We start from the raw sequence: 24013 nt of genomic DNA, 5'->3' as shown, positions 1-24013 counted from the left end.
GGAACTGCAGAGTCAGACATGCAGATGAGTTCCCAGCCTCTAAAACAGAGGTGCCCTTGACTGTCCTTTGGCTCAGACGTAAGTCTCCCAGACCCTAGTCAACAGGCCCTGGCTGAGGAGCAGGCGGCGGTAGGAGGGGCTGTTTTCCTACCAGCACTCAGTGATTGTTTGCCACGAGCAAAAAGAAACTCAACGCACACCGTGGCCCATCACATCTGTGTGCTCTTCCTACAGAACCCCAAAGTTCAATGTCATGGGAAGATCACGGAGGTGAGGACGGCGCTGAGAGGACGGGGCCAGGGGACTGCCATCAGATCACAGGATGGGGGCAGGACCAAAGGGCCCCAAGTGTATTAGGTCCCCATCAACCAGGGCCTGGTGGATGGACAGCTGGGCTGAGAAAGGAAGAGGCAGGTGATTTACGGCTTTGTTCTTCCACTAGACTGAAAGTTCCCGGAACAGAGGCACTGTATTTCGTACATTAAAAAAATCCCTTTGTAGGCCTGACAGAGTGCCTCCCTTGCTTCCCCTTCCTAAAGCACACATTTGTTCACTTAAGTTCTGAAACCAGACACAGCCAAGTTCCCTAAGATAACCTGTGTAAACTTAGGGAAATTGCTTAATGTCCCATGGTGGTCTCCAACCCCTCCCCTATAAAAGGGCAAAGCAGCCTCTGATAAATGACAGCTATCATTAATATCAGTTCATTATTACTGAATAACTTACATATTGGACACTATGTTATCTTAGGCAAGTGTGTTGTATGATTAAATTATAAGCATAATCTTCAAGGAGCTCAAAGTCAATGATGATAAAATAATAACGATTTACTGGAGTGATTAGACTTTTCTCTAAGAGCGAAAAGTCTTCATTTTCCCATCACATTCCACTCTTCTCTCTACCCCTAATGCTGGCCTACATTAATTTTTCCCATTACCCATGGTATTGCAAATACCAGGGCATTCTCTGCCAACAGACACTCAGAGTAGCACTTTGCTACATGTTTTCAAGTTTCTTTTTCTTGCTGAAATTTTCCCATGAATAAATGGTGTCTTTTCTAAAATAAGGTAAACTCTTTGATGGCAAGGTCACCTGATTTTGTTTCTTGTGTATCCGTCACCCAGGAGTACACAGGGCCTGTTTATAAACATTGATTCGACTGGAGCCATTCTGACCTTGTAACTGCCTAATCCACTGAATGAGGATTGCTACCTTGGGAGTACTTAATAGATTGAAGCAATTTTCCTCACTGTTTAGAATGTGTTATCAGAAACGCAATTAAACTGTGACACTGATTTGTGATCACAAACTACTCAACTGGAAACATTTCACAGCTGAACGCTCAGGAAGATCTGGAGGCTAAATGAATGGTACACCTACTTCTGCTCTGTCTCACGGGGATGGACCTGCCATTGCTACCCCCACCATGTCCCAATCTTCTCCTCTAAAATCTGGGGCAAAGACTCAGGACTCATGTGCAACAATGACATCCTATATGTCTCTCAAGGCAGTAACTATTGCCATCATTTTGTCTTTCTTATTTCACCAGATATGAAGAATTTGCAAAAGACATATGATGCATATATATGCATATATGTTCGGCTTCCCAGGTAGCTCAAATGGTAAAGAAAACTGCCTGCAAAGCGGGAGACCTGGGTTTGATCCCTGGGTTGAGAAGATCCCCTGGAGAAGGAAATGGCAACCCACTCCAGTACTCTTGCCTGGAGAATCCCATGGACAGAGGAGCCTGGTGAGCTACAGTCCATGGGGTCACAAAGAGTCAGACATGACTGAGCGACTAACACTTTCATATTTCACTTATGATGTATATAAAATCAACTTTGGAGACATCAGTTCAGTTCAGTTGCTCAGCCGTGTCCGACTCTTTGCAACCCCATGAATCGCAGCATGCCAGGCCTCCCTGTCCATCACCAACTCCCGGAGTTCCAGCCATCTCATCCTCGGTCGTCCCCTTCTCCTCCTGCCCCCAATCCCTCCCAGCATCAGAGTTTTTTTCCAATGAGTCAACTCTTCGCATGAGGTGGCCAAAGTACTGGAGTTTCAGCTTTAGCATCATTCCTTCCAAAGAAATCCCAGGGCTGATCTCCTTCAGAATGGACTGGTTGGATCTCCTTGCAGTCCAAGGGACAAGGCTATGGTTTATCCAGTGGTCATGTATGGATGTGAGAGTTGGACTATAAAGAAAGCTGAGCGCCAAAGAATTGATGCTTTTGAACTGTGGTGTTGGAGAAGACTGTTGAGAGTACGTTGGACTGTGAGGAGATCCAACCAGTCCATCCTAAAGGAGATCAGTCCTGGGTGTTCATTGTGTTCATTGGGTGTCCCTCATCTTTTTTATGAGTCTCTTCCTACTCCTAGGATAAGACTGTTCTGCATTATCATCATAGGATACTAATACTTTTTATTGAGATGCTCATCTGTTGCATCAGTATCAGTTCCTAAAAGGCAGGGACCACGTTTAATGAGGAAGCACAAGCTGGAATCAAGATTGCCGGGAGAAATATCAATAATCTCAGGTATGCAGATGACACCACCCTTATGGCAGAAAGTGAAGAAGAACTAAAGAGCCTCTTGATGAAAGTGAAACAGGAGAGTGAAAAAGTTGGCCTAAAGCTCAACATTCAGAAAACGAAGATGATGGCATCTGGTCCCATCGCTTCATGGCAAATAGACGGGGAAACAATGGAAACAGTGGAAACAGTGGCAGACTTTATTTTTCTGGGCTCCAAAATCACTGCAGATGGTGACTGCAGCCATGAAATTAAAAGACGCTTACTCCTTGGAAGGAAAGTGATGAGCAACCTAGATAGCATATTAAAAAGCAGAGACATTAGTTTGCCAACAAAGGTCCGCCTAGTCAGTTCAGTTCAGTTCAGTCACTCAGTCGTGTCCGACTCTTTGCGATCCCATGAATCGCAGCATGCCAGGCTTCCCTGTCCATCACCAACTCCCAGAGTTCACTCAGACTCACGTCCTTTGAGTCAGTGATGCCATTCAGCCATTTCATCCTCTGTCGTCCTCTTCTCCTCCTGCCCCCAGTCCCTCCCAGCATCAGAGTCTTTTCCAATGAGTCAACTCTTCACATGAGGTGGCCAAAGTACTGGAGTTTCAGCTTTAGCATCATTCCTTCCAAAGAAATCCCAGGGCTGATCTCCTTTAGAATGGACTGGTTGGACCTCCTTGCAGTCCAAGGGACAAGGCTATGGTTTATCCAGTGGTCATGTATGGATGTGAGAGTTGGACTATAAAGAAAGCTGAGCGCCAAAGAATTGATGCTTTTGAACTGTGGTGTTGGAGAAGACTGTTGAGAGTCCGTTGGACTGTGAGGAGATCCAACCAGTCCATCCTAAAGGAGATCAGTCCTGGGTGTTCATTGGAGGGACTGATGCTGAAGCGGAAACTCCAATACTTTGGCCACCTGATGCGAAGAGCTGACTCATTGGAAAAGACCCTGATGCTGGGAAAGATTGAGGGCAGGAGAAGAAGGGGATGACAGAGGATGAGATGGTTGGATGGCATCACCGACCTGATGGACATGGGTTTGGGTGGACTCCGGGAGTTGGTGATGGATAGGGATGCCTGGCGTGCTGTGGTTCATGGGGTCACAAAGAGTCGGACACGACTGAACGACTGAACTGACTGATTGACTGACTGACCTTTAATCCAGCTTTATAGTCTCAGTGGCTAGCACAGTGCCTAAGCCACGTGAGATAGTGCATGCTTAGCAGAATGAACAAACTGGTAGGGTTTAAATGAAACCTAAAACCACCAGTGATCAGACTCCATCTATTTACCTGGACAAACAAGTCTATCAGAGGAATCCCTGTTGCCCTGGGGCTGTTTCCAGCGACAGAACTTCCTCCTCTGGGACAGATTTCACATTACCCTTAAAGCACAATTGAAGGCCTTCAGAAGATGGAAACATAAAATTCTATTTATCAAAATGAATGGTTGTATTGAATGATAAATGTTAACCAATAAAAGATTTAAGCCATACAGGAAAAAAGAAAAAAAGTAACTAGTAATCACCTGAAACTCCACAGTAGAGTTTGCCATTGTTAAGGCTTTGGTGAATAGTCATCCAAAGATGTCTTTTCTGTACTTGCACAGAATTTTACGTATATTTTAAACATGTAAAATTTATAAACAAGGTATGCTGTGTAAAATCCTTTATCAATATGTTATGAACTTCCTTCCATCTCAATATAGAATACCTTAATCTTTAACGGCTGTATTCAATACTTGTTTCATCAGTGAGAAAGACACGTGAGCATACACGTTTGCAAGTTTCTCCAATTATCTCCTTATGATAAATTCCTAGAAGTGGGGCTGCTGGGGCAAAGCTCATGCTTATTTCAATTTTATATAGTATATATTACCACTTGGTGCCCCCCCAAAATTGTTCTGCCTTGACATTCCCAGTTGTGGCATAAGACAGATGCCTGTTCCTGCCAATTTGAGTGGTGATGAATGTCTTGTTTTGTTTTAGGTTTTTGGTGTGATTTATTTGATTTCTAATTTGAATATCTTTCTGCATGTTTATTGGCCTTTTGAATTTTTGCCTTTTCAATTGCCTGGTCACAAACGTCATCCATTTTTCAACTGGAGTATTAGATCTTTGTTTATAGATTTTAAGGAAAAAAAATTTAATAAATTTTAGTCTTTTTATACTAGTCAGTTTAACCCTATTTGTATTGCAAATATTAGCCTCACTCACTTTGAAATTTGTCTTTTAACTTAGTTCACGGCATTTGGTATGTTTGCTGCAATGCTCAGAGATTTAAAATTTTTATGTAGTCAACTTTTTCTTTTAGGGCGCTGGATTGTGTGGCATTACAAAGAAGACATTTTGCAACCTAAGATTATAAAAATATCCATATTTTCTATAATACTTCTATGGTTCCATATTTCACAGTTTGCTCTTTGGATTCATCTGGAAAACTTGAGTATGAATGGATGAGTTAGAAATTCAATGTAATAATATACTTATGAATATAATTTCATATAAATTCCATTAAATGATTCATATTTTAAAGAATAAAATAGAATTGAATATGGATAAAGAATAAAATATGAATTAAAATAGTATCCAATTTGTGCATTTTTTTAGTTCTGTCAGCTCTGAATGCATTTGTCCAATTATAACCTGTGTTTTTTGCCTCCTGGCTTCTCTACAGGGCTTCACAAAGAAATGTCCTTCCTTCTGTAAACATCCTTACTGTAACTGATAAATCCAAGAGTAGGAAAACGCTGGATTACATCACACACACAAATACAACACACACAGATTTATGTTTAATAAATGAAAATATATTTGCTAACAATCCTGAATATTCATTAGAAGGACTAATGCTGAAACTGAAGCTCCAGTACTCTAGTCACCCGATGCGAAGAGCCGACAGATTAGAAAAGACCCTGATGCTTGGAAAAATTGAAGGCAGGAGGAGAAGGGAATGACAGAGGATGAGATGGTTGGATGGCATCACAGACTCGATGGACATGGGTTTGAATAAGCTCTGGGAGATGGTGAAGGACAGGGAAGCCTGGTGTGCTGCAGTCCATGGGGCTGCAAAGAGTCAGACACAACTGAGCGACTGAACAACAGCAACGACTTATAGCAATAAGGTATAACATTATATCCACCACTCTTAAATCGTATAGTCTTTTGATGTAAAAACACACTCATATGTTATACAGAACGGAAGCTAGTCTAGGTCAAAACAGAGAAAGAACAAATCATAGGAATACAAATATTCTAAAATACAAGGTAAAGAGCTAAGGATCGTGTAGAAAATCATAATTAATTGATCTGCAATAAACTCATTCTTTTCCCCAGCATAGTCAAGGGAAACGAAGACTGCTCAGATGATGGTGGTAATAAATGGGCTTCCCTCAGTGCATACCATGTGGCAAGTCCTAATCTAACGGCTTTCCGTACTTTGATACATTTAAGCCCTCTGAAGGCAGTAAGTACTAGTACTGTATTCTCTATGCTATACAGAAACTGAGGCAAGGAGAGCCTGAGTGATTTGCTAAGACTACATGTTAGTGAGTAACTGAGCCAGGCTTTGAAACCAATTAGCCAGGTTTTAAGCCTGTGCACGGTGAACTTCAAGTCCATTGAAAATAGCCTTAATAACCACCATAGACTCTCCTGACATCCTCTTGTAACAAAAAACAAAACAAAACAAAAACCACCGAGACTGAGCTCAGGCAGCCAGTTAACAATCACTTCACAAAGACTCTTGAGCAAAAGTGGGTTCGGATTTAAGGACAAAAACGATACATCGTTCCTGAGAGGGAATCACCCTTTGTCAAGAGCTGGCATCCTCAATTCTAAACCACAGTCCCACTTCTTTACTTCAGTGAACTGGCAGGGCTCTTCAGTTTTCCTTTTATATCAAGTAGGGATTACAATAATAACTACTCACGAAAAGGTCTTCTAAACTGTAAAGTGTGAGTCAGTGCTTTTGATGCCAAGTAACAATTCAGGGGCAAAGGAAACAGCCACCTGTAAGGCTCCAGGTGAAGAAGGTAGGTACCACGCTGCTCCGTAAAAAGCCAGGGCCTAAGGGAGGTCTAAGCCCCAGACAGGGATGGCCAGGCGTGCCCTGCGGGTAGCCACTGCCAGGCAGGTGCTACTAGGTGAGTGCTACATGGCAGATGCTGATGGCAAAACAGGTCCTTTCCGCCACATCAGCCAGGATTCCAGGAAGAGGCTATTGTTTTGAATTTCTGAATTCCGTGACGTCATTCAGGAGAAAATAACTCTGAGGAGAAGTGCTATGGGCACAGAAACCCTCCCACCTTCTCTCTGTGGCTGAGTCACTGTTTTAGAACTTCCCCTGGCAGAGAACAGGCCTTGCCGACAGCTCCGGTCTCTGTGCTTCCACTGGATGGTACCAGGAGGCCGGGCAGCATCTCCACTGCCTTCTCCGGGGCCACATCCAGTCTTATTTCCTACCTGAGGAAGGGCTCCCGGCAGTTACAGAGAAGACCAGGCACGTGGAGGGGCAAGCGAGCAACTAAAGGAAACCCTCTAGACGCCAAACTGAAAGGACACCTCCAAGGGCCCTGCCAGCATGTTCCTGCTGAAGGCACCTGAGAACTCAGAGGCTGTCTCATCTTGCAATCAGGCTGCTTCGTGGCAATAAGCGACAAACGGTCCTACTTGTCAGCTTACCTCTATTTCTAATATTAAAAGAACAGGCTCATGATGTGGTTGTCAAGGGAATGAAAAATACCACTTGGATTTTTCTTTATTTTTTTTAATATAGAAAGTATAGCACATTTCAAGACTTTCTGTCATAAAAAATGTTTTCAAAGCAGAAATTTAGACTGACTGTTCTTTGGCTAGATTAAATTCTGCATCAGTGGTATTCCAGTGTGGCCTGTTCTGAGGTGGGCGAGGGGCCAAAGTGAAGAGGCTGGGTCAGTCTACTCCCGTGTATAGCCGATGCTCGACTGCTAATGACACCTGGCGTCTTTGTAAGTGCTTTCCGTGGGTAGCTCACTGCCCCTCCACACAACTCCAAGTGAAGGAGACCACTGCTATCTCTATACTGTAGATGAGGAAACTCAGGCACTGATGAGGCTCCTTGTCAAAGATGACGCTGGAAGTGGGGTAGCTGGAAGAAACCCGGCTGGCAGGTGGGAACTCACAATCCTCTACATGTTCAAGGTTTGGGCTTGTCTCCTCTCTCCTGTCAAAGTGATAAACACCTATCAGAAGGGCCCAGAAACAGCAGAAAATGAAACTAAGCTGCCTTCTCTGAGTCAGACACTGGCCTAACCCCTTTCCCTTCAGAAGTGTGAGGTGGAAACTCCTGGCTGAGGTGGGCTGACTTCTTGCGTTTCAACAGCCCCAGGTGCACTGAACACCTTTAAGACCTTTCTGAGGCTCAGCACAAGACATTCTGGAATCTTCAGTGGTTAAAGCCAGGATCAGGTTGCTTGCTTTCCTGACTTAAATTTTTTTCAATTTTTTTTTCAGCTTTTATGACCGTGACCCAGCTGTATCATACATTCATCAAACATTTTTGCTTTTAAGGTTCTTTACCCATTCACCGAAGAAAAAAAAAGTGGGTGTGTGTTGAGGGGAAGATGTCCTCTCTGATCTTTGAGAAATAACTTCAGAAGGCAAAAGAAGCTTCTGTAGGCCAGCAGCAAAGTGTCAGGGATGCAGCTAAGGACTACTGCAAGTGAGCACCGAGAGATGAACAAGTTAGAATTTGCTCTTCCTCGTCTGCCCGGCTGTCTCCCAGTCTCGTCTCTCTGATTTTCTTGGGCCCTCGCCTGTGTGTCTCTCCCATTTGGAGAGTCAAAGCAGAAAATGAGGGTTGCTTCCTCAGTCGAACCCCTTTCCTCTTTGATTCAATAATAAATCAACTTCAAAACTGAAACTTGAGTGGGAAGGAAACTGTAAACACCAACACCACCTTCTAGTGACCTAAACTAGCACTATCCAATAGAAATAACGTGAGTGATGTCAGTGAGCTAAACACTGCCAGCAGCCATTAAATAAATAAAAAGAAAACAGTGGCATTAATTTTAATAATAAATTTTATTTAACTCTATATATTATCATTTCAACATGTATTCCAAAGAAAACTGGTCAGCTATTTTATACTTTTTTTCATACTAAATCCTCAAAATCTCATGTGTAATTCATACTTAGTTCAGTTCAGTCGCTCAGTTGTGTCTGACTCTTTGTGACCCCATGGACTGCAGGATGCCAGGCTTCCCGGTCCATCACCAACTCCCAATTCATACTTTTAGTATATTTCAATTAGGGCTAATCTTATTTAATAAGCTTAATTATCACATGTAGCCAGTGGCTATTATATTAGATGGCACAGACTTAAAACATGATTCTCTCCATTTCTGTCTCACAAACAATCGCAGATCAATGAATCTTTAGTTAATCTTCACCTCATGCAACCAGAAATTATCACAGGAAGGAACAGCAAATTATTACCTGTTCTAAATTGCTTTAAATTTCTGCAAAAAATCTATTTCCCCATTTAATCTTCACCATAACCCATGAAGTCGGACCCAACAGTATTTTAGATAGGTAACAGACTGACATAACAAGATTGCCCTTTCTCTCTCACACACATACAGACACACATATGCACACACCTGTTCTATGTTCTCAATTTATGTAGCCAAGGACCAGACCAGAACTGAAGCCCCACAGCAGTATGGAGCCCATGTGAAAGAAAGTGGCCAGATTCTTGCTTTATTGATGCCCTTTTATATACCACCATTCCAGAAGAATTTACTCTTATAATCTAAGCACTTTCACTTCAGGGAACATATGTAATAATCAGGACCATCTTGGTCCTTAATCAGTCAAGGCCACCTCATCATAAGGAGGGAGCTGGCATGGTCAGGGCCCAACCCAGTTTCTGAACAGTCTCTCTGCCTCCAGCTCTGGGCATTCTGGAACCCCACATCTTCTCAAGGTCAAAAAGTCCTTGCCTCCAGGGACTCATAAGAGAGAAGCTTATAAGAGAGAAGACACATACACAAATGAGATCAGACATATAAACAAGTAAACCAAATACATAAGTATATAAAATGTATTCTGGGATGGCAGGAAAGAGATTCTTTCTGAAGGTATCAGAAAAGCTTCACGCAAGTTTGGAAAAAGAGCAAGATCTAAACAGATGAAAGTGGGCAAAGGGCCCATGCCAAGCAGAGATCACAGTGTTCTTGACCTGGGGCACAGAGGTGTGCAAAGTGGTTACAGGGTAAGTTGTCCCCTCCGGCTATAGAACATGAGGGACAGAGTATGGAACAAGTTTGCCAAAGTGAGTAAAAGGGTAAAAGCCATCTTCAGAGGTCTTGAATGTTCACTAAGGTTTTGGGATTTTACAGTCTAAGAACTGAGTGCAACAGAAAGTTCTAGAGTGGGAGAACTAACAAGGACAAAGGACTACTTTAGAAAAATCTGGTAAAGTCTGACAATTTACAGGTGCAAAAAAAAAAAAAAAATGGAGAGTTAAAAACAAAGCAAAGAAGCGGGCAAACAAAGAGAGCTAATGGAGCATAAATTCAGAGGACCCTGCATTATCCTGGGTTATGGATTACAACAACCTAAACGATGCTGGTGGTAGGAAAAGTGAGGTTAGGAGAATGAGATTTACAGATCTGGAACGGGAAGAGACAAGGGCCTCAAGATTAAAGCCTACTTTACTGAAAGAATGACAGTGACCTTCACGCAAATAGGAAAGTCAATATAACTAAACAGCTTTCGCCATGGTGGGTGGGCTTTGGAAGAGATAATGATCTCAATTTTAACATGTAAATTTCCCTAATAAGGCCTGAATCTGTTCTGTGCCCCTGCTTTAATAGTTTAAGTGAATGACAGTTGAAAGAAATCCAATAAGCACTTGGCTTTCCTCAGAACTTGTTTAACTAGTTTCTGATAACTTGAGCCCACTGGTCACTTGCTTTCTGCAAGCTGGTCTTGGCAATCTGCTCAGCTGTCCTCTGAATGACCTCAGAAGATCTGCCGACCATTCTTCATGTCTGACCCGACCACTGAGGGAAGAACATTTACAATCTGGACATGGAACTTCCTGGTCTGGATGTTACTTCTGAAAGGGCCATGGTATTGAGACACAACTTCAGATTTAAAACTTGGTGGAACAGTGGTTAAGAATCGCCTGCCAATGCAGAAGATGCAAGACATGGGTTTGATCCCTGGGTCGGCAAGATCCCCTGGAGCAGGAAATGGCAACCCACTCCCTAGTATTCTTGCCTGAAAATTCCATGGATAGAGGAGCCTGACAGGTTGCAGTCCATGGGGGTCACAAAAAGTTGGACACTACTCAGCACGAATGCACGCACATACCTCCATATTTAAAGTGAAGGAAAGTCTACAGGTATATGTCAGTAATAAAGTTCTTTGTCAACAAACACCTGTTTTAAATCTACAAGGCAAGATGCCCATCCATCACTTGATCCTCAATAGTGGAATATTCTATAGAGATTCTGTCCCATATATTTGGAGTTGTCAGTCTCTAATAACCAAAACATCACAGACAGCAAAGAGCTTCATATAAATGAAAATTACAAAGTTGGCTTAAAACTCAACATTCAGAAAACTAAGATCATGGCATCTGGTCCTATCACTTCATGGCAAATAGATGGGGAAACAGTGGAAACAGTGACAGACTTTATTTTGGGGGGCTCAAAATCACTGCAGATGGTGACTTCAGCCATGAAATTAAAAGATGCTTGCTCCTTGGAAGAAAAGTTATGACCAACCTAGACAACATATTAAAAAGCAGAAACATTACTTTGCCAACAAAGGTCCGTCTAGTCAAAGCTATGGTTTCTCCAGTAGTCATGTACGAATGTAAGAGCTGGACCATAAGGAAAGCTGAGCACCAAAGAAGTGATGCTTTTGAACTGTAGTGTTGGAAAAGAGTCTTGAGAGTCCCTTGGACAGCAAGGAGGTCCAACCAGTCCATCCTAAAGGAAATCAGTCCTGAATATTCATTGGAAGGACTGATGCTGAAGTTGAAACTCCAATAGTTTGGCTACCTGATGCAAAGAACTGACTCATTTGAAAAGACCGTGATGCTGGGAAAGATTGAAGGTGGGAGGAGAAGGGGAGGAGAAGGGGGCAACAGAGGATAAGATGGTTTGATGGCTGACTCAGTGGACATGAGTTTGAGTAAACTCTGGGAGTTGGTGGTGGAGGGAGGCCTGGTGTGCTGCAGTCCATGGGGTTGCAAAGAGTAGGAGCCGACTGAACGACTGAATTGAAACATTTGTAAAAACACAAGGGTTATCAATGCTCCCCAGTATGTCCTTAGAGGCTATAAAATTCAATTAACACTTTTAGGAAAAGGATCAAATGTGTGTATGTACACATACTTCAGAGCCATCCCCAAATATGCCACCTTTCACAGACTTTGTCAAATCTCCCACAACATGTGGTAATAATATTTTCAAACATTTCAAAACATTAAGCTTTTAAAAAGTGGATGAGGCCTCTTTATTCAGTGGAAAATAAAGGCATGATTTAGAAAGCAGAATGGAACTGTCCAGAATGGAATACAGTCCAGTCATGAGTTCTCATGCCCTCTGGTAATGGGTGTTGTAACTGGTCTCCAAAAATGGCTCCCAACAATTCTTCCCCTGCCTATAGGGTCAGACTCAAGAGATGGAGAGCTTTTGTGCTCCCTTGATTGAGTCTGGGTTGGTCTTGTGACTTGCTTTTGCTCAACAGAACGCAGCACAATTAACATTCTTGGACTTTCAAGCCTAGGCCTTAAGAGGGCTAGTAGCTTCTACTTCTTCTCCAGGCAGCTAGCTGCCTCATGAAAATGTGACTACCTGATGGAAAGAGAGATCTGAAGCCATCATGGTCAGCTGAGCCCAGCTGAGCTCCCAGCTGAATGCAACCACGTGACTGAAAGTATTAGCTGCTCAGTCATGTCTGACTCTTTGTGACCCCGTGGACTGTAGACTTCCAGGCTCCTCTGTCCATGGGATTTCCCAGGCAAGAATACTGGAGTGGGCAGCCACTCCCTTCTCCAGGGGATCTTCCCAACCCAGGGCCTGAACCTGGGTCTCTTGCTATGCAGGCAGATTCTTTACCATTTGGGCCATAAGGGAAGAATGTCTGGAGCCCTGGCAGATAAACAGCAGATGAACCCCAGCCACCCCACAGAATCAGGAGAAATAATGAATCAGTGCTGCTAAGTTTGGGGTCCTTTGTGGGTGATAACAGATTAGTGAAACAATGGGTGATGAAAGATATCAAGTGGCTGAAAGTGAGTCCGATCTACCATTCACTTGTGACCATTTGTGATTCTACTGGGATTTTGTAGACTTCTGCTTGCAAGCTAATTCAAGTGGAGAAACGGATAGGACCTTCTCTTCTCATATTCAGACTCTAGCATTCAGTAACATCTAGGTTACCAGTACTGATGCTCACACGGGATTCTGACACTTCTACTCCCAGAGCCCAGAGGACTAGGAAAACTGTCTCCCTTGACTGGTACACAAAGCTCGCTCTCTCTCCCTGTATTCTTCCTTTCTGGAACACCATGCCACAAACCTACAAATGTTGACATCAGAAAGAGTAATAAGATGATAAATGCTGGAGTGAATAGAACTTCACTGTGAGCACTGGGGGGATGAAGAGAAGCTGGCATAGACCTTAAATGCACTTGGTGGTGTGGACTGTGAGTCACACAGACAGCAAAGACTAGGCAGGCATGGGGCAGACTGAATTATTAGCCCCAATTCTTGACCCTTTTCTACAATCACACCCTTGCTATCAATGTGCTATGGTCAGATGAACTTCTTTGCCCTCTGTCTTTGAACTCTCTTATGTGACTCAATTTGGCTAATAAAATGTGGGTGCAAACAACAGTGTGCCAAGTCCAAGTTCAAGCTTAAGAGGCATCATGTGTATTGCTTGCACTTTTACCCTCCTGAAAAAGAAGAGCATGTTCCCCTTGGCTCCTGGATCCCAGGAGGAAGTTGAGACATGGAACAGAGCCACTCCAGTTGACCAACTGCCTTGTGATCAAGAAAGATATGCTTATTGTTGAATGCCACTGAGATCCTGAGGCTGTCTATTACCCAGCAATAGTTGACTAATACAAGGCTTCTTTATTAGATGCCAACATTTGCAAACTACACACGATACTTTAGAACAACAGAAAGTCTTCTTGGTTATAAAAGTTGTAACCATATTAGCAAATGAATGGTTAGATGGTTTCATTGCCAAGCAAAATAAAATACAATATATTGAGTATCACCAAATGAACTTACAAAACAGAAAGAGATTCACAGGCTTAGAGAACAAACTTATGGCTGCTGGGAGGAAAGACAGGATAAGGGATAGTTAGGGAGTTTGGGACTGACATGTACACAATGCTATATTTAAAATGGATAACCAACAATGACCTACTGTAGAGCACATGGAACTCTGCTCAATGTCATGTGGCAGCCTGGATGGGAGGGGAATTTGGGGGAGAATGGATACATATATATGTATGGCTGAGTCCTTTTGCTGATCACCTGAAGCTACACAACCTTGTTTGTTAATTGGTTACACCCCAATACAAAATAAAAAAGTTATATATATATATATATATATATATATATATATATACACATATACATATACATAGACTATCATTAACTTTTTGCTCTTACAAGTCTAAGATTATCTTTCTACAGGTTATGATTTGGTATTCAAAGTTCTCCATAATATAATCCTAACTTAGTTTTCTAACCAATTTCCTGTCACTTATATTCCATTCAAACTGTATTACTTGAGGGGACGGGGTGAGGCTCAAGAGGGAGGGGATATATATATACACACATATGGCTGATTCACTGTTGTATAGCAGAAACAGACACAACTTTGTAAAGCAATTATATTTCAATTAAAAAAAAACTAGATTACTCGATTCTGTAATTTTTTTTTTGATAACTTGTAATTTTTAAATACGTTACATCACCTTTAGCCTTTCCTCATCCCGTTCCTTCCTACACCCTTTATCCAGCAGATTTAGATTCTCCATCCCTTAAGGCCAGTTTCAGCTGTCACCTCCGTAAGAAATCTGTTCTGATCCCATCTTTTAAGGCAGTCTCTCCAACCCTCTGACTCTTATCATAATATGTATGTCTTTTCCTCTTCTGGTATTTGGCTTATTCTGCCTCATAACGCTTCCTCATCCTCTTATAAAGTTCTAGACAGCAAGGCTTATCTCTGTATCTTCCACAGCATTTAGCAAATGGTCTGACACATCATGTACCAGCTAGTCAATAACTTTTCGCATTAAAGAATGGAAGACGGATAGGAAGTAGCCACGACACTGAGAAGGGTTCGTGGACTCTGGAGTCAGAGATATCTGATTGTATTACTTAGTAGCTGAGCAGCTTTGGACCGGTTAGTCTCACTGTGCTCCAGCCCTCAAATGTGTAAAATTGGGATGGCACAGATTTCACAGGATTGTTGTAAAAATTCAACATGAAACTGAATGCAAATGCTTTTCACTGTCTGACATATGGTGGAAGCTCCATAAGTGGTAGCTCTAATTACAAAAACGACAATGACACAGAATCTCACATAGAAGTTGGTTTAAACAAATCTCTGATATTCAATTATTTCCTCTTAAAAGTTCAATTTTGAGAGTGACAGTAATAACTCTAGTTCCTATCAGCAGTTTTCCCTGAAGGTGTGGTTTCAAAGATCTGGATTCTAGTTTTATTAACTCATTATCGACCAGGAGATTTTTGCAGAAACTAACACTGCAGCTGGCGGTCTTTTTTTTTGGAGGGGGGGGGGTGCTGGTCGAAAGTTTTTCTCACTAACACTTTACAGGTTATTTCATTCAATAGTTAGAAATGACACACCTGTAAAGTCTACTAACTTTTGTGAAATGTTGTCTTCAATCTACTTTTCTGTAGAAGCAAAGGAACATTCTCCAGCACCATGGGTTTCATTTTTCACTTTCTGTATCAGAATGAATCACTAAGTATTTTTTGTTGTTTTGTTGGTCTAATATTTACACCTGAATCAGAACCATATTCTGAAGAACTATGATCTTCTGAGACACTTAGTACATATGTCACTCAGATAATCGGAGAAAGTATCTGCATAAAATTCACCGAAAAAATCCTCTTCGCTCAAAATTTTTCAGTGTGTCATTTTTGAAAATTTTCAGTTCAGTCCCTCAGTCATGTCTGACTCTTTGCGACCCCATGAACCGCAGCATGCCAGGCATCCCTGCCCATCACCAACTCCCGGAGTCCACCCAAACCCATGTCCATCAGGTCAGTGATGCCATCCAACCATCTCATCCTCTGTCGTCCCCTGCTCCTCCTGCCCTCAGTCTTTCCCAGCATCAGGGTCTTTTCCAATGAATCAGCTCTTCACAACACGTGGCCAAAGTATTGAAGCTTCAGCTTCAACATCAGTCCCTCCAATGAATAACCAGGACTGATCTCCCTCAGAATGGACTGGTTGGATCTCCTTGAAGTCCAAGAGACTCTCAAGAGTCTTCTCCAAAACCACAGTTCAAAAGCATCAATTCTTTGGTGCTCAGCCTTCTTCACAGTCCAACTCTCACATCCACACATGATCACTGGAAAAACCATAACCTTGACTAGACAGACAGGCCTTTGTTGGCAAAGTAATGTCTCTGCTTTTCAACATGCTGTCTAGGTTGGTCATAACTTTCCTTCCAAGGAGTAACTGTCTTGTAATTTCATGGCTGCAATCACCATCTGCAGTGATTTTGGAGCCCCCAAAAATAAAGTCAGCCACTGTTTCCACTGTTTCCCCATCCATCTGCCATGAAGTGATGGGACCAGATGTCATGACCTTAGTTTTCTGAATGTTGAGCTTTAAGCCAACTTTTTCACTCTCCTCTTTCACTTTCATCGAGAGGCTCTTTAGTTCTTCTTCACTTTCTGCCATAAGGGTGGTGTCATCTGCATATTTGAGGTTATTGATATTTCTCCCAGCAATCTTGATTCCAGCTTGTGCTTCTTCCAGCCCAGTGTTTCTCATGATGTACTCTGCATATAAGTTAAATAAGCAGGGTGACAATATACAGCCTTGATATACTCCTTTTCTTACTTGGAACCAGTCTGTTGTCCCATGTCCAGTTCTAACTGTTGCTTCCTGACCTGCATACAGGTTTCTCAAGAGGAAGGTCAGGTGGTCTGGTATTCCCACCTCTTTCAGAATTTTCCACAGTTTATTGTGATCCACACAGTCAAAGGCTTTGGCATAGTCAAGAAAGCAGAAATACAAGTTTTTTCTGGCTCTCACTCGCTTTTTTGACGATCCAGTGGATGCTGGCAATTTGATCTCTGGTTCCTCTGCCTTTTCTAAAACCAGCTTGAACATCTGGAAGTTCACGTATTGCTGAAGCCTAGCTTGGAGAATTTTAAGCATTGCTTTACTAGCGTGTGAGATAAGTGCAATTGTGCGGTAATTTGAGCATTCTTTGGCATTGCCTTTCTTTGGGATTGGAATGAAAACTGACCTTTTCCAGTCCTGTGGCCACTGCTGAGTTTTCCAAACTTGCTGGCATATTGAGTGCAGCACTTTCACAGCATCATCTTTCAGGATGTGAAATAGCTCAACTGGAATTCCATCACCTCCACTAGTTTTGTTCATAGTGTTGCTTCCTAAGGCCCACTTGACTTCACACTCCAGGATGTCTGGCTCTAGGTGAGTGATCATACCATCATGATTATCTGGGTTGTGAAGATCTTTTTTGTACAGTTCTTCTGTGTATTCTTGCCAGCTCTTCTTAATATCTTCTGCTTCTGTTAGGTCCCTACCATTTCTGTCCTTTATTGAGCCCATTTTTGCATGAAATGTTCCCTTGGTATCTCTAATTTTCTTGAAGAGATCTCTAGTCTTTCCCATTCTATTGTTTTCCTCTGTTTCTTTCCATTGATCGCTGAGGAAGGCTTTCTTATCTCTTCTTGCTATTCTTTGGAACTCTGCATTCAGATGGGTATATCTTTCCTTTTCTCCTTTGCTTTTCACTTCCCTTCTTTTCACAGCTATTTGTAAGGCCTTCTCAGACAGCCATTTTGGTTTTTGCATTTTTTTTCCCCCTTAGGAATGATCTTGATTCCTGTCTCCTGTACAATGTCATGAACCTCCATCCATAGTTCATCAGGCATTCTGTCTATCAGATCTAGTGAAAATTTTATGTTTATGATATACACAAGGTTGGAACAAAAACCTAATGGAGCAACATGTGTATGATAATGACAGGCAAGTTGTTTAAGAACGCTTGATCAATTTTAAGCTCTAACAACTTTGCACAGTGATGTTTATTGTATTACCGTCTAAAAACGCAGTGATATGTCCCCAGTCAATAATGTGTTAAGATGCTCATATATTACTCCACAGTTCTTGGCTCTATAGGTAGAGAGCACTAGAGGCAAGTGTATTCCAGGCAACAATACATCTTGAAACAAACCAAAGGGAACCCTTCTTCCTCCATAAGCATGAGCCTACTTGTAGTAGAGCGTTATCCCTTCCACAGTGTTCCCAACCCTTCCCCAGGGAACTGAAGCAGCCATTGCAATGGACCAAAGGCGAGAGACTAAAATGCCACAGAAGCTCTGGACAGAGACTGAATGGTGCAACTTGAGTTGTTCACATAAACATTATTTCTAGAAGATTCTTTAATGAATAAGAGATGAAGAAGTGCTCTTATGAATAAAAGAGCAAATGTCATGCAAATGTCAATGAGAATTATTGTTATAGTGATTCAGCAAAAATGGTTTCATCTTCTCTGACTAACTGGAATCTGGTACAAACACAGCTACTATTCGTCAGGGTATCACTGATCTTGACAAACTCAAGATTAGGCAAACTCAAAACCTGTGAATGGCCAGGCATGGAACATCGGCAAGTGAACTGGGGCTGCTGTGCATTAACAGGGAAAGCTTAGCAGAGACATTGCCTGACTGAGTTGGCAATTTGTACCCCACTCCACCAACTGCTGCTTCAGGAAATGGAAAATCTGTGGGGCCAGATCTTCTCAAGAAATCTGGGGTTTTGTGTGGAACATCCTGATTTTTAAAAGGCTGTCTTTCTTTTTATTTTAAAAATTCTCTGGGGGCCAAAGAAAATCCAGATGAGGCCATGGGTTTGCACTTCGTGACCTTTGCATTGCACAGTCTCAACTCACTATGAATCATCAGAGATGGTTACAAGATGGTTTCTAAATGCACTGCAATTGTATTTTTGGATCCGAGGATTTACAATTCACATAAACTTACAATAAACTCCAAGTAACACCACATTCCCTCAGTTATAAATCTTCACCCATTTCTGGACCTTCATGTTTCAGTCCCACAATTCTGGACCAGAACATCCGTGGCCACTTAGGTCCGATGTACCTAAGTCCTATGAGTTCTGCAAAGCTTGATTTAAATATGAGCTCTGTATAAAACCTCCATGGCCCTCCTCAAAGTCTTCCAGGTATAAATTATGATGAAACTGTCCAGTGTAAAAGACCTGCATCAATTTTTATCATATCTCATCGGCCTTTTACCCGCTCCCCCTGTCAAATGGAACACCACCACGACATTGCAGTTACTCACTCCTGCGAACACGAAAGGCCTAGATCAAGGGGGCCAAGAATGAAGTTCAGTGGCACTTACCGCCAAACACATCTCCATTCTGGTAGTTCTTCCCTTTCTGGGCTTCCTCTTCATTTTGAACAGTGGCAACATGCTTGGCGGAGGCACAGCCCATAGTCTCATTCGGTCAGCTTCAGCCGGGCTGAACTGCAAATCATCTCTACAGACACGGGGACATGTTTTTTTTCTTTAGACACAGGGAAAATCCACCTTCTTGCTGAGTTGGTCAAGATGGGTGCACCTGGAAGAAGACAGCGCTAGATCAGAATGTATAACAGAAAACCCGTGTCTCCGTGTCTGCAGGGTTTCTTGCCTGAGTCCACTGGATGGGGGTGCGACCAGGCACTGCAGGGGAAACACAGCATGGGTCATTCTCATCTCACCCTGTGCTCGGAAAGCAGGGTTGGAAGGCCTGCGCCCTGCGCAACACGGGGCTGGACATTTTGAGGAGATAAAACATTTCTCTTTATTTATTCTAATAAATATTTGAGCGCTCCTACTTGCCACATACAAACTTGAAGGGTCATCTAGGTTTGTTAATGTTCGGGAATCTCAGAAACCTTCAGAGGAAGGGAAGCACATGGATGAGATCCACTGAGTTCGGAAGGCTGGGGAAAGTCCTCCATCTTTCTCATGTGGCCCTGTAGCCAGCTCTTTCCAGCAACTCCAATTTCACCCGGAGGGAGTGAGCTGGAACATGGGCTAGTTTATGCATTTCTGGTAGGTTCTAAAAAGTGATTCAATATTTTATCACTGAGGTGACACTGTTTGGGAAGGAAGGAGATGGGAGAGATGTACTGACATTTTTAAAACCTCCTATACAATACAATGTATTAAGTACCATGATAAACATATCACAGGAAGCTATGGCAATGCAGAATTCAAAAAAATAGATTAAATTGTGATCGGGCAAAGGCAGGAATTAAAGGAGGAAGTGATATTTTGTAGCGTCTTAAAGTTTGGTAGAAACCTGCCAGGCTTGAAAGGATAGTAGCATCATCCAAATGTAAAGAACTGCCTGAGCTAAGACACTGGAGTGTGGAAGAGCATGGTGTGTGTATGTGTGTGTGTGCACCCGTGCGTGCAAGCACATGTATGTTCAGAGGGGTCAAGTGGGGGTGGGGAAGGGAAGAGGACTGCACTGCTGAGGCTTGTGAAGGGCCTGGAGGAAGCCTTGCTAACTTTATCCAATTTAATAAAGATAAACTATAAGATGTCGCAAGATAGAGGAAGTCCATTTGATCCAAATCTGAGAAGACTTTGAGAGATACTGAATTAGTAGCATTCAAATCCATTCTGTCAACCTACTACAGTGTTTAAAGAAACAGTACTGAAATATGAGACAAGAAGAAGCAGAGACAGGACTCAGTTCCAGAGGCAGAAGGGAGAAAACTCCTCTCCAAGCAGGCGGCTGCCAAGGGCTCCGGCTTTGCCCTACAGGGCAGCACTTTCTCAGGGTCCACCTCCTCGTCATTCTGCATCATCAGGTAAGGTGACAGGGTGGGTTCCCAGAATAGATTCCTTACTTTCCAAAACGGAACATGGGAAAACAACTTCACGCATACACAAGAGAGCAACCTGAAGTGGAGAGGAAACCTCACCTCCCCTTCCAGTCTGTTGCCACCTCCTCATAACAAACAAAGTGAAAACAGGAAGGAGAGTGGGAAACCCTAGCGAAATCCTGAAGGACAATAGGAATTCAGAGACAGTTTACAACCCTTCTCTCTGGGAGTCCTCTGGCTTTTCTTTTCCTCATTCCTATTTCGTGTGGACAGCTTCACAAGTTACCCAAGAAATTAATGTAAGAATCTAAGATGTGAATTATTCTTTGCTTCTCCCTAAAAGCATTGTGCGCTGTTTCTTCTGTTTTTAAAAGCTGTGTTTGTTTGTAGCAACAAATCTTACTTGAATTTGAAAAGTTGAAGTCACATGAAAAATCACATTGAGGAGGGCAAACAAAAATAAAACACATTTTAAAACTTGTCAAAGGACTTCTCTGTTACTCAGGCGTGGAAGTGAGGGGCATGTTAACAAGCAGATTAGATATAATTCTAATTAGACACTTAAAATTTAAGTGATGACTCGGGAAGTCTTCATTTAATTGTATTTTTTAAAAACCACGATCAATCAAAATGAGTTCTCTCCAAATCACAGTTAGGTGCAGATTTTGTTTCTGAAACACACACACTACGTATTTTATTACAGTAATTTAAAGAGTGAAGTTTTCCAATTTTACAACTTCATCAGGAATATATTTTAATATTTTGTCCATTTCAAAGGAGATAATTATGAAATTATCTGAGAGGCAGAAGATCCACGAGTCTCAGAATGAACCATGGAGTACTGGGGAGTTGTTTTTACTATGTCATCAGTACTCCGCACATAAACCATTGCTCATTCATTCATTCAACAGATATTTACTGAAAAATACTAAGTGACAGACACGTTTTTTGGAAGACCCTGCGTATAGAAACATAAATAGGACCAGTCTCCTCCCTGTCCCTATAACATGAACACTCAGAGAAAGGAGATCATGAGAAAGACCAGTTTCACAATGTGGTACAGCAACTGCCAGTCAAATAGAGAATGACAGGGGAATTCACCCCACAGGGCCTGATTCAGCCTTGAAATCATGAATGTCAAGAAAAGTTGGACTTGAGATCTGATCACAGCTGAATAAACATCACTAAACCACCCACCTCCCCTACAAACTACATTTCTTTTATGCTATGCTATGCTATGCTAAGTCACTTCCGTCGTGTCCGACTCTGTGCGACTCCATAGACGGCAGCCCACCAGGCTCCCCTGTCCCTGGGATTCTCCAGGCAAGAACACTGGAGTGGGTTGCCATTTCCTTCTCCAATGCATGAAAGGGAAAAGTGAAAGTGAAGTCGCTCAGTCGTGTCCGACCCTCAGTGACCCCATGGACTTCAGCCTTCCAGGCTCCTCCATCCATGGGATTTTCCAGGCAAGAGTACTGGAGTGGGGTGCCATTGCCTTCTCCGACATTTCTTTTCAGTCTGGTGTAATGTCAAGGTTTCATTTCCACTGAAAATTCTCTTACTTACATGAATCCAACTGCGACCTCAAATTGAGGAGACCTTCAGAAATGAACCCCTACCAACTGCCACCATCATCTGCTCAAGGTTTCCCTGGGGCTTCCCTTGTGGTCCAGGGGATGAGAATCCACCTGTGAATACAGGAGACATGCGTTCCATCCCTGGTCTGGGAAGATCCCATGTGCCATGGAGCAGCTAAGTCTGTGTGCCACAACTACTCAGCCTGTGCCGGAGAGCCCGGGAATTGCAACTACTGAAGCCCGCACACCCTACAGCCTGTGCTTGGTCACAAGAGAAGCCACTGCAAAGAGAAGCCTGTCAACCACAACTAGAGAGTAAAACTAGAGTAGTGCCCAATCACCTGAGCTACAGAAAACCTGAGGGCAACAACCAAGACCCAGTGCAACCAAAACTAAAGAAAGAAATAACTTTTTTTTAATAAAAGAAAGCTTCCCTTTAGTTTCTACTTACTACCTTTCACATAAATCCAAGCATATTTTTTTAGTTTCCACTTTTCCATCAGTTTTCTTCAGCTTATCTCTCCCAGCTCCCACATCATCTATTCATTCACGCCCCTGAAACTACCCCACTTAGGGAAGGCTTAGGGTGCGAATGAGCGTGGAGAGACCCGAGTACCGAGCAGACAGTCTCGTTCTCACATATAGTCATTAAGAGCATGTTATTTATTTCTGAAGTCACAGATCACAGGCTGAGAATTCAACTGAAGCATCTCTTTGATGGGATCTTCTAATACCAAGTCTCACTGAGGATGATTTTTTAAAAACTAAATAATCTATATGTAAGATCATCAGTTCAGTCGTGTCCGACTCTTTGCAACCCCATGGACTGCAGCACGCCAGGCTTCCCTGTCCATCACCAGCTCCCAGAGCTTAGTCAAACTCACGTCCATTGAGTCGGTGATGCCATCCAACCATCTCATCCTCTGTCGTCCCCTTCTCCTCCTGCCTTTCAGATGTAAGATCATCAGCAGCTCAAAAACATGGGGTCCAATTAATAGCCCACATGAGTGTGTGTTAGTTGCTCAGTTGTGACTGATTCTTTGCAACCCCATGGACTGTAGCCCACCAGGCTCCTCTGTCCATGGAATTCTTTAGGCAAAAACTTTGTGTAAAAATCTCCCCAAAGTGGCTGAATGGCTATATTATCCTATATCATGAAATTAGAAGTTGCAGATCCCTATCCACAATGTTACACACTAAATTAATACCGCACCGTCTTTTCATTTATTTTCATTTATTTTTGGCTGTGCTGGGTCTCCCTTGCTGCGCTGGCTTTTCTCTAGTTGCAGTGAGCGGGGGCTACTCTTCAGATGTGGTATGAGGGCTTCTCATTGTGGTGGCTTTTCTTATTTCAGAGTACGGGCTCTAGAGCTTGTGGGCTTCAGTAGTTGTGGCACCTGGGCTCAGTAACTGCGGTTTGTAGGCTCCAGAGAACAGGCTCAATAGTTGTAGCACATGGGCCTAGTTGCTCCTTGGCATGTGGGATCTTCCCAGACCAGGGATTGAACCTGTGTCTCCTGCTTTGGCAGGCGGATTCTTTACCACTGAGCCACCAAGAAAGCCCTCTCGCCATCTTTACAGGATATTTTTCATGCTTTGATACAATCTGTAAATCCAATTCAAAAATTTTCTAAAGAACTCACAAATCTGTAACCGTGCATGTTTACCCCTCCCCTCCTTACACTATGCCTCAAGGCTCCTCAGGTACTACTTTAGATATCCATAGGGGAATTATTGTTCCAGGACACTTCA

At 42.7% G+C, this 24013-nt stretch overlaps 1 protein-coding gene across 3 annotated transcripts in view; it reads right to left on the bottom strand.

Annotated features, from left to right (window-relative positions):
- C16H1orf21 (chromosome 16 C1orf21 homolog) overlaps positions 1-24013 on the bottom strand; it is a 245160-nt gene that overhangs the window by 135822 nt on the left and 85325 nt on the right. For 2 of the 3 annotated variants that reach the window (XM_018060710.1, XM_018060709.1), the window contains exon 2: positions 19204-19423. In XM_018060710.1, coding sequence (XP_017916199.1) covers positions 19204-19297 — 94 coding nt within the window. In that variant the 5' untranslated portion in view covers positions 19298-19423. Of the gene's footprint in view, positions 1-19203; positions 19424-24013 lie in introns of those variants that run through there. The other variant, XM_018060708.1, reaches the window with a different exon arrangement.

Source organism: Capra hircus, chromosome 16 (genome assembly GCF_001704415.2).
Source record: "Capra hircus breed San Clemente chromosome 16, ASM170441v1, whole genome shotgun sequence".
NCBI lineage: Eukaryota > Metazoa > Chordata > Mammalia > Artiodactyla > Bovidae > Capra > Capra hircus.
Note: the sequence above shows the minus strand (reverse complement) of the source record. Positions and strands in the feature narration are given on the sequence as shown.